Source organism: Polypterus senegalus, chromosome 5 (genome assembly GCF_016835505.1).
Source record: "Polypterus senegalus isolate Bchr_013 chromosome 5, ASM1683550v1, whole genome shotgun sequence".
In the NCBI taxonomy this organism is placed as follows: domain Eukaryota; kingdom Metazoa; phylum Chordata; class Cladistia; order Polypteriformes; family Polypteridae; genus Polypterus; species Polypterus senegalus.
The window spans coordinates 194858955-194870359 of NC_053158.1; the positions used below are offsets into that span (position 1 = coordinate 194858955).

An 11405-nucleotide genomic window follows, 5' to 3' on the forward strand; every position below is an offset into this window, starting at 1 on the left:
AGAATCATTTTAAGTTTCTAAAGTTGAGTACAGTGGGCCAGATGGACAGAGAGGGGAAAAAAAAAAAATTCCAGTTAAGCTGAAGAAGAAAAAATCTGCAGGGGCTTCCAAGCCAAAAGACCACCCAGCCAGCAATGGGCATTCTACCTAAAATGTTCTTCAGTAATTTAATACGTAATTTTTTTATTTTGTACTGACTTTTTTTTTTTTAAAAGGTTTGTCTTTAAAGCTTTGACAAATTTGGGGTAACCATTGTTGCAGTCTTTTTCGACGACCAACTTTGCTCAAAGTGAAATGATAGACAAAATACTAAACATGAAGTAAAAAGTTTAACAAATGAAAAAAAAAAACTATTCAAAGAGGTTTGAATGTGACTTTAGATTTTAGAGGTTCAGCTTCAAAGACAGCCTGCAAATACTTTTGAATGCTAATCTATTATAATCTGTATTATAGGGAAATGAGTTTAATGAAGAGAAATTACAGCTTCATGATTATATGTATTTTACCAAAAAGCAAAGACAATCTACATTATTATAGACTGCACATGTAGTTGACAGCACATCATCTGTTGTATGAATGTTTGTTAGTTTTTAAACAATAATGGATTGCCCATTTCTTTGTTTGTAATAGGCCCAGAACGCAGAAGTGTGGAGATTGACAAGAAAAACAAAACAATCACGGCCTACCATGAATCTGGACACGCTATTGTTGCGTACTATACCAAAGATGCAATGCCTATAAATAAGGCAACAATAATGCCAAGGGGACCTACGCTCGGACATGTAAGAATAATACAGTTATCTGCCATGAAGTGTTGTGAGTTTTTATTACTCGGTTTAGGAAACCATTTCTTTTCTTTATGCTTCTATTAAACAGTAGCTTGCATGTAAATCATTTTTCATCATAGTCGTCGTCCTTTTGTTTCTTTGCAATTTCCAAAATGTAATAAAAATACAATTTTAAAGAAAAGTTACAAGTGAAGTGTTACATAAGTCAAACAAACATTGGTTTAAACAAAAAAATGTTGCTAATCCAGTAAGTCATACAAATATTTAGGGTGGTGCAGGGTTAACAAACCTTAAAGCCCTTTATTTTGGTATTGTGTATCAGAGTTTAGGAGAAAGCATTTTCTTTCCTTTTTCCAAGGAATATCTTAACTGGGTTATTCACACAGTGGCGTGCAGACAGTGGCGTTTGTTTTGTGTTTCCACAACACTTCTTGGTTAAGTTTCTCATAAATCTAATCTCGTTTTAACAGTATTTCGTGTAATATTTACATAACATTGTACTGATTTAATAAATACATTGGAAGCAAGAAATCTGTTGCCTCTTTTGTCCTTGAAATTTAGATAACTCTTGTGTCAAAAGAGATTGATAATGGTTTACTTTAAGATTAAGACTTTTAAGATTTTTAATGTAGTATTTTGTAAATAGAGAGGAATGTAAAGATTGACAACATTTTGCATAATTTTAAAACTTTAGCATTGGACTTCAGTCATTTTGTAAAGTCAACATTACTTTTTTTTTTTTTTTATTCCCTTTTTTATTTGAAGGTGTCATTACTTCCAGAAAATGACAGATGGAGTGAAACCCGCTCTCAGTTGCTGGCTCAAATGGATGTCAGCATGGGAGGAAGAGTTGCTGAGGAGCTCATTTTTGGAAATGATAACATCACCACAGGTGAGTGTTTGAAATGCACTGTATCTATAAAATGCCACTGAATTGGAATAGGGTCAAAGCTCAAGCCATAATTTATTGCAAAAAAAGTGCAACAGACTTAGAGCATTTTGATTTTGAGCCCTACACAGGTGGTAGCTTTAGTATTCCTTTTCTGATCTCTCCTTCCTCTTAAAGGAAATCTGCAGCATGGATGCTGCTCAGGATGGCCATCTTCACTTTTTTTTTTCTGCATGAAAAATTGCCAAATGGCCATAAAAAAATCACATTTTTAGGAAAAACGTCCAAGCTGGTTTCTCTTCTGTTCTATAACTTTTATTTTGGCACAAGGTGTTTATACTCCATGGCACTGTTGGCTTACGGTATGAAGGGAGAAAAAGGCAGGCCTTCCATTTACATTTATTCACCTTGCAGACACTTTTATCCAAAGCAGTTTACAAAAAAAGTCAACATAATCTGTTTAGGAGCTGGTGTTACAGGACAGGTTACAACATTAATCATCACAAATGAAGAGTAAACAAGACAACCCAAGACTATTTAGTCTGTTACAAGAACATATCAAAGCCATTCTTAATTAGATAGATATTCACAGAATGAAACACTGAAGGGAGTCTGTAGTGGATGGAGGTGGGCAGCTCATTCAGCAAGCTAAGAGCTACATGATAGAGTATGGATGGAGATTTGATGATGGCGTGCAGCCGCATGCAGAATTAACTTCATTCTTTTTCCTAAAAGCCTCCACAGAGTGAATAAAGAATACAGAACAGTTCTAAGAGTGTACAAACCTATTTTGGGCTCAATGAGTACCAATCAGCATTATGGCAAAATGATCATAATTAGATGTGTGTCAGATTGTAAAATTCAGCCTATCAAAGCTTCTACTGTGTGTTACATCGGACAGACAGCGAGTCATTTTCTTTCCCGCTTAGTCCTGAACAGTGACCTGGGAGGTACTGGAGCCTATATCCCAGCAAGCACAGGGCAGAAAGAAAACCTGGACAGGGCACCAGTTCATCACAGGGTGAACACACACACACACACACACCACACACACACACACACACCCATCCACACACTAGGAACAATTTAGCATCACCAGTCCACCTAACATATATGCCTTTGGTCTGTGGGAGGAAACTAACGCAGACACCGGGAGAACATGCAGACTCGGTGAAACTGTGGTCTTGTTATTGTGAGGCGAAAGTGATACTATGTCACTGTGTTGCCCTTACATCAGACTGAAGATAAGTAATCCATTTGTGGTGGTCAGGTTTAAGTCTGAAAGACTGACTTTCTGAATTCAGAGTAATTTTTGACAAACATTGTCATCTGCAAAGTCTGAATTTTTAAGACATAGTTAATATGCTATTAATAATGTTTCCCTTATTAATGCAGCTCTTACCTTGTTCTGCACACACAGACACACGCACACTTCTAAGCAATAGTAAAAAGGAAGATTGAAAAAGACCCTCTTTCGATTTTTCTCTTATTTATTAGTGTGCTATATTTTGTTGTTTTTAATCTGGGTTGTGCTTTCCCAGGTGCATCAAGTGATTTTGATAGTGCAACAAGGATAGCAAAGATGATGGTGACCAAGTTTGGAATGAGCGAGAAGGTAAGTAGCAGGTGTTTTTTGATGGCAGACTCCTGGTTTGAAGTGAAGTCTCAAACTAACAGTACATCAGTCACTGACCAATTTCAGGTGTGCCATGTGAACATAATAAAGAGTGTCCAGAGTACAAGGAAATTCTTGCATATCTCACCGTGACAGTGATAGTAATACAGTAACAATAAAACAAAACACGCACAATGAATACATAGCATGCAACATAGACGGTTTATACACATGATGTAAGGTGAAAAGTAAAATTAAAACGAGTGTTTAATACATCAAAATATTTCACTGGAATCTCAAGTTTAATTCATCAAACTCCTCATATTAGATAATATTAAGCATAATTATTAATTTTGTTACTTTTTACTGATCTTGTATATTTTAAATTATGGACTAAATGTTTAAAGATTTAAAACCAAAGTTTTTTTTCTCAAATTTTATCTGACACGTATTTTCACAGCAGTAGCTCCTGAGGCCTTTTTTATCACAGCTATCCCACGAGAAAAGCCCAAATCGCAACTAAAGTAAAGTTTGCAACATGCTGCTTTATTGACTTAATATTTTAATTGATTTCATGTTAACTATATATGTTAGTGCCGTTGGAACTAATGTTATAAAATGTATTTTTTTAAAAGGTACATTTCCAGGATTTTAGTCCTGATATGATACTATGTGGCATTGAGTTTATATTGAAACAATTTATTATATGCTGTGGATGAAATTGACAGAATAGTGGAGTTTAATGACCTTTTATTTTCTTAAACTACATTTTTAATGGTTTTGAAACAAGCTGAATGTATTTTTCCTGATTTCTTATGAAACCAGCTTGGAGTCATGACATACGGGGATACTGGAAAACTCAGCCCTGAAACACAAGCAGCTATTGAGCATGAAGTGCGAATACTCCTGAAGGTAATGTTTCTTTTTCTACCTTCTACTATTTATTTGTCATTGAATGTTTCATTTATAAATCATGGACACTCTGTAGGCTATGCAGTAGTCACGCTTTCTCTGCAAAATGAGGTCTCTAAGGTACAAATGAATAATTGTAGATGATCATTAGGAGCTGAACAAGGCAAAGCAGACACATACGTACGTGTTCAACTATAGACTATGGAGTGTGGTAACAGCTAGTGGTGCTCTGATTGATTGGCTGCCAGTCTAAATCAGCAGATTTGTTTTACACCAGCATTTGCTTTTCTGAGCTTTACTGTAAATTAAGTGTAGTGCTGCTTTACGCAATTTAATCACGTCTGAATTGTTTGATTTGTAATTTTAAAATGTGGAACAGAGGGTCAAATCAAGGATAAATGTCTTTGTCTCTGACATTATGGAGGGTATCGTATGTGTTTTCCAGTGTGATTTAGAGTGTTAGAAAATACAAACCGGATTCCAAAAAAGTTGGGACACTATACAAATCGTGAATAAAAACTGAATGCAATGATGTGGAGGTGCCAACTTCTAATATTTTATTCAGAATAGAACATAAATCACGGAACAAAAGTTTAAACTGAGAAAATGTATCATTTTAAGGTAAAAATATGTTGATTCAGAATTTCATGGTGTCAACAAATCCCAAAAAAGTTGGGAAAAGGCCATTTTCACCACTGTGGCATCTCCCTTTCTTCTTACAACATTCAACAGACGTCTGGGGACCGAGGAGACCAGTTTCTCAAGTTTAGAAATAGGAATGCTCTCCCATTCTTGTCTAATACAGGCCTCTAACTGTTCAATCGTCTTGGGCCTTCTTTGTCACACCTTCCTCTTTATGATGCGCCAAATGTTCTCTATAGGTGAAAGATCTGGACTGCAGACTGGCCATTTCAGTACCCGGATCCTTCTCCTACGCAGCCATGATGTTGTGATTGATGCAGAATGTGGTCTGGCATTATCTTGTTGAAAAATGCAGGGTCTTCCCTGAAAGAGATGACGTCTGGATGGGAGCATATGTTGTTCTAGAACCTGAATATATTTTTCTGCATTGATGGTGCCTTTCCAGACATGCAAGCTGCCCATGCCACACGCACTCATGCAACCCCATACCATCAGAGATGCAGGCTTCTGAACTGAGCGTTGATAACAACTTGGGTTGTCCTTGTCCTCTTTGGTCCGGATGACATGGCGTCCCAGATTTCCAAAAAGAACTTTGAATCGTGACTCATCTGACCACAGAACAGTCTTCCATTTTGCCACACTCCATTTTAAATGATCCCTGGCCCAGTGACAACGCCTGAGCTTGTGGATCTTGCTTAGAAATGGCTTCTTCTTTACACTGTAGAGTTTCAGCTGGCAACGGCGGATGGCACGGTGGATTGTGTTCACTGACAATGGTTTCTGGAAGTATTCCTGAGCCCATTCTGTGATTTCCTTTACAGTAGCATTCCTGTTTGTGGTGCAGTGTCGTTTAAGGGCCCGGAGATCACGGGCATCCAGTATGGTTTTACGGCCTTGACCCTTACGCACAGAGATTGTTCCAGATTCTCTGAATCTTCGGATGATGTTATGCACAGTTGATGATGATAGATGCAAAGTCTTTGCAATTTTTCTCTGGGTAACACCTTTCTGATATTGCTCCACTATCTTTCTGCGCAACATTGTGGGAATTGGTGATCCTCTACCCATCTTGGCTTTTGAGAGACACTGCCACTCTGAGAAGCTCTTTTTATACCCAATCATGTTGCCAATTGACCTAATTAGTGTTTTTTGGTCTTCCAGCTCTTTGTTATGCTCAAACTTACTTTTTCCAGCCTCTTATTGCTACTTGTCCCAACTTTTTTGGGATTTGTTGACACCGTGAAATTTTGAATCAAAATATTTTTCCTTTAAAATGATACATTTACTTGGATTAAACATTTGATCTGTCATCTACGTTCTATTACAAATAAAATATTGACATTTGCCATCTCCACATCATTGCATTCAGTTTTTATTCACAATTTGTTTAGTGTCCCAACTTTTTTGGAATCCGGTTTGTAATAGGTACATCTTTAGCAGACGTTAAGAGAAGCTGTTTAAATGAATTCAGACTCGTTTTTGTAATTTAATTAAAATGGAAACTCTCTATCTGAATGTGAATGATAAACTTACATTTTGAAATAAACTGTAAATAAAGGATTTGCCCTCATTGCGTAGTAAACAATAGGCTTGTTTGCTTAAGACCCAGATTTGTCTGTGTTATATGCAAAATGGTTAAGCTTGTTATCTTAATAAACGTCAACATGAACATTGTATGAAAATTGGGGCACATAATTATGACAAGCATTTTTCTTTTTTTTATGTCATACGTATTATGGATAAATCTTTGTGTACATGTTCTATTAGTTAACAGATATGTATTTTAAGGGGTTTTCTATTTTAGTGTGTGTTATGGTCACTGAACAATCAAGTGTGTGTGTGTGTATATATATATATATATATGTATATGTGTATGTATGTGTGGAGTGGTTTTCATGAAATACTGCTGGGTGAAATCAACCCTAACCCGCCCCCTCTTCTAGGACTGGGGAAGTGATCTTGCTGTCTTTTATGCGTCTTATCATCCAGTTGACACTTGAAATGACCACCAGAGGGCGAACTGGAGGTGACTGCCAGTATTCTTTAGGTTTGGGCAGCACCACACCCCTGTTGGTTTTGAAATTAGAGTTGTCTGGTTCCGAGCGTCAACTGGATGATAACGTACATACAAGACTGCAAGACAAGCACATTAACAATGAAGACCCACTAAAGTTGTGTTTTTTTTTTTTTCCCTATTAAAATTTTCCTCAATTACAAAAAAAAAAAAAAACACTTTATTTTCCTCCCGGCTGGGTATTTCAGTTAGTTATTAATAAAAATGGACAGGTAAAACATGTGGACTGCAGTTTACTTTTGAAAATACCAAGGAGCTTAGTGTGGGTTTTTTATTTATTTTTTTAAAGTCAGATTTGTTCAGTTGAAGTACAGTGAAATCAATCCATCCGTATCGGGCCCTAAAGAAAACCTGCTCTGAGCGTTATGACTTTACTGTTTCCTATTTCAGGCTCAGTAGGCTGTAGGCTGGGCCTGAGAAGATGCTCCTTTTTTAATAATTCTTAATTATTTTCATTGTTTTCAAGGACTCGTATGACCGAGCCAGAAGCCTCTTGAAGACTCACGCAAAAGAACACAAAGACTTGGCTGTTGCTTTATTGACATACGAGACCCTGGATGCTAAAGAAATTCAAATGATCTTGGAAGGAAAGAAGCTTGAGATGAGATGATGTTTTCCCATCTTAAACGGACTCTGAGCAATCTGAATGTAAATATGCAGACAAAGAAGATGGGGGGTGGGGGTGAGGAAGACGGCTGCTGAATGAAACTTGACAAGAAGGTTTCTGTTTGTTTGTTTGTTTGTTTTTTTCCAACATATACCCGTACACTTTTAGCATTTTCTTCCAGCTTATGCTGAAGAGCAGATATTCCTGGAAAGACTGACTGACTTTCATTGGGAACGACGACAGACTGCTGCCATTTCCCTTTCTGTGTGCAGTGCTTGAAATACTGGTGCTTCCATAGAAGTAAAGAGTCTCAGGGTCACAGCCAGTGGGTCAGGAAAGCCTCCATGCTATTTTGTACAATGAATAAGATGTTTATCTATTTATTTTATTACTTTAAGGCCGTGAATCCTAATAACCAGCGAGGAGTAGGCAGCCAGTATATTTTATTACTGCTGTTTTTGAAGTCTTGTGATGTCGGCTGCATGTTTTGTCCTCATTCTATCATCGATTTACTTGTAAATTGAAATACATATTTACCATTTTTTTAGTGGTTTCTTTCCATTTTAGTGGTTACATTTTTAGAGTGCACAAGTTCAGTAGTTATTTTTATATTCTTTGCCCCCAGCATCACATTGCCATTATGGTATTTATTAATGGGAGAACCTTATTTAGTTCACTTTGCAAACCTCGCTTATATTTTCTAGTCTGCAAAATCAATTCCAAGTAATCAAGTAAAGGTAAAACGTTGAACCCAGCTTTTAATTGTAAATGATTTATACAGTAAAAGTGAACAAAATATAATAAATCTGCCATTCCTCTGCAGTTATTATAGGAATCCTTAATGGATTAATTTACGAATTGCCTCAGTGGTGAATTTTGTATTTGAACAGAATCTGAAATAAAATCCTAAGGTAAGCCTTTCAAAAAATTTGTTTAAAAAAAAGATTTAAAATAAAAGATACTGTTGGGTGGTAATTGACATTTTCACAAGTGTGTCGAGATTCCTGGCCGCAAAACAAACACTAAAATACTTGAAATGTTCAGTTTTAATCCCCTTTAAAATACTTTTTAAAGCTGTCTTCACTTCAAATGTTTAATCCTGAGCTTTAGCATAATTTTGAGGTGTGACTAAATTGATAAATGATTTTAAGTACATGAATTTTTTTTTTTGATTGGTTGGTTGCGCACTCGTTGACATTTTGAAAATTTCAAATTCTAAATGCAGACATTCCTAGTAAGCCGAGGTCCTCCCTTCTGCGGCCTCTCGTTGCCCACACTGATGTGGTGTAGCAGTTTCAGCCCCACGTCTGTGTGTAGGAAACGCATTTGTCTGAAAACGGTTTCAACTGAACACTTCAGATTATTTGTTTCAAAAATATTGTTTCATCTGGTTCTTGCAGCAGTGATCAGGATCTACTGCCATTTCCATCCCTTGCAATAATTGCACATTTGCGGTTTCCATCCTTCTGTAAGATGCCTGATATTTAACCATTTTATTTGCACATTTGTTATTGCTCTTAGCTTTAAAATGTATGTTTGCATTTGTTTTCCTTTGTGTATCTGTTCATGTATATAAACTAAAGAAGTAAAAATAAATCATAATCAAATGCCTTTAAGGATTTGCCGCATTTAGTGATGACTGCAATCATCAGGAGAGTCTGCAGGCTTCCCACGTGTCCATGTGGGTTTCCTCCCTCAGAGGAAGACATGCCAGTTGGGTGGATTGGCCCGTGTGTGTGTGTGGGTTCATCCTGTGATGGACTGGCGCTGCTGTCTTGTGCCCATTGCTTCCTCTGGCATAGGCTCCAGCTTCATTGCTACCCTGCTTATGACAAAGCAAATTTAGAAGATGGATGGAATTCCAACCTCCGTATTTCTTACTGCATTGAATCTAAAATCAAACCGTCACGATTACATTTGTATTGGCCATTTAATATTTACGGTCCTCTATTAGATTGCAGTTGGTCATTGCTCAGGATTAGCTCTCTGTTAACCCAAACTTTGTTTCTGAGTGAATGCTGACACCGAGTACATTTAATAAATGCATTTATTTTCCTACTCACTTTTGTAACTACATGGGGGGAGAGGGCACCAGGATGCACTGTGGGAAGAAGACAGACCAAACCAGTGCTGCCTTCGGACAGTGGAGGTTTTCTAAGCATTCATATGGACATTAATTTGACGTGTACCACCTACCTAAATAACTTTGCAGATCAGGAATAACCGGGATTCATGGCAGCAGCATTCCCTGATCAAAGTGGCATCTTTTACATTGAATGGTTTGAGGGGAACACAGTGAAGCTGTTGCCCTGCCCTCCAAATCTCAAATTTAATCAAGCAGCTGTGGGATGTGCTGGAACAGCAAGTCCAGTCTGCACTCTGCGGCCCCACCTTACAGGAATTAGGGGGTCTTCATGCCACTGAACACTTTCAATGGTCCTGTGGAATCTGTGCTTCAGCAGTTCAGAGCTGCTTTGGTGACACATGGAGGACCAACAGCATATTAGACAGGTGGTCAGAACGTTGTGGCTGATCACAGCGTAGATCCAGAAACTGTAGTGGCAGTGAGGCATCTGGCGTTAATCGTCAGACATTAAATACTTGAGGGAAGTGCATGTATTTAAGTTTTTAGTTATTTAATACTGTCACATATAACATTTTAATAATATAATCTCATGTATTACTGTTATTGTCCTTTTTTATTATTCTACTTAAAGGGCACAGTCATTGGAGCTGTGCAGCTAAGCATTTCACTACACATACAGTGCATCTGGAAAGTATTCACAGCGCATCACTTTTTCCACATTTTGTTATGTTACAGTCTTATTCCAAAATGGATTAAATTCATTTTTTTTCTCAGAATTCTACACACAACACCCCATAATGATAACATGAAAAAAGTTTACTTGAGGTTTTTGCAAATTTATTAAAAATAAAAAAACTGAGATCCCATGTACGTAAGTATTCACAGCCTTTGCTCAATACTTTGTCGATGCACCTTTGGCAGCAATTCCAGCCTCAAGTCTTTTTGAATATGATGCCACAAGCTTGGCACACCTATCCTGGGCCAGTTTCGCCCATTCCTCTTTGCAGCACCTCTCAAGCTCCATCAGGTTAGATGGGAAGCGTCGGTGCCCAGCCATTTTAAGATCTCTCCAGAGATGTTCAATCGGATTCAAGTCTGGGCTCTGGCTGGGCCATTAATGGACATTCACAGAGTTGTCCTGAAGCCACTCCTTTGATATCTTGGCTGTGTTCTTAGGGTCGTTGTCCTGCTGAGAGATGGACCGTCGCCCCAGTCTGAGGTCAAGAGCTCTGGAGCAGGTTTTCATCCAGGATGTCTCTGTACATTGCTGCAGTCATCTTTCCCTTTATCCTGACTAGTCTCCCAGTTCCTGCCGCTGAAAAACATCCCACCGCATGATGCTGCCACCACCATGCTTCACTGTAGGGATGGTATTGGCCTGGTGATGAGCGGTGCCTGGTTTCCTCCAAACGTGACGCCTGGCATTCACACCAAAGAGTTCAATCTTTGTCTCATCAGACCAGAGAATTTTGTTTCTCATGGTCTGAGAGTCCTTCAGGTGCCTTTTGTCAAACTCTAGGTGGACTGCCATGTGCCTTTTACTAAGGAGAGGCTTCCGTCTGGCCACTCTACCATACAGGCCTGATTGGTGGATTGCTGCAGAGATGGTTGACCTTCTGGAAGGTTCTCCTCTCTCCACAGAGAACCTCTGGAGCTCTAAAAGAGTGACCATCAGGTTCTTGGTCACCTCTCTGACTAAGGCCCTTCTCCCCCGATCGCTCAGTTTAGATGACCGGCCAGCTCTTGGAAGAGTCCTGGTGGTTTCGAACTTCTTCCACTTATGGATGATGGA

The 11405-nt window shown here is 38.2% G+C and overlaps 1 protein-coding gene across 2 annotated transcripts in view; it reads left to right on the plus strand.

Moving 5' to 3' along the window:
* yme1l1b (YME1-like 1b) overlaps nt 1-9143 on the plus strand; it is a 42422-nt gene extending 33279 nt beyond the window's left edge. For both annotated transcript variants that reach the window (XM_039753891.1, XM_039753892.1), the window contains exons 15-19: nt 631-782; nt 1554-1680; nt 3219-3292; nt 4118-4204; nt 7387-9143. In XM_039753891.1, coding sequence (XP_039609825.1) covers nt 631-782; nt 1554-1680; nt 3219-3292; nt 4118-4204; nt 7387-7530 — 584 coding nt within the window. In that variant the 3' untranslated portion in view covers nt 7531-9143. The remainder of the gene's footprint in view (nt 1-630; nt 783-1553; nt 1681-3218; nt 3293-4117; nt 4205-7386) is intronic.
* The last annotated feature ends 2262 nt before the right edge of the window (nt 9144-11405 follow it).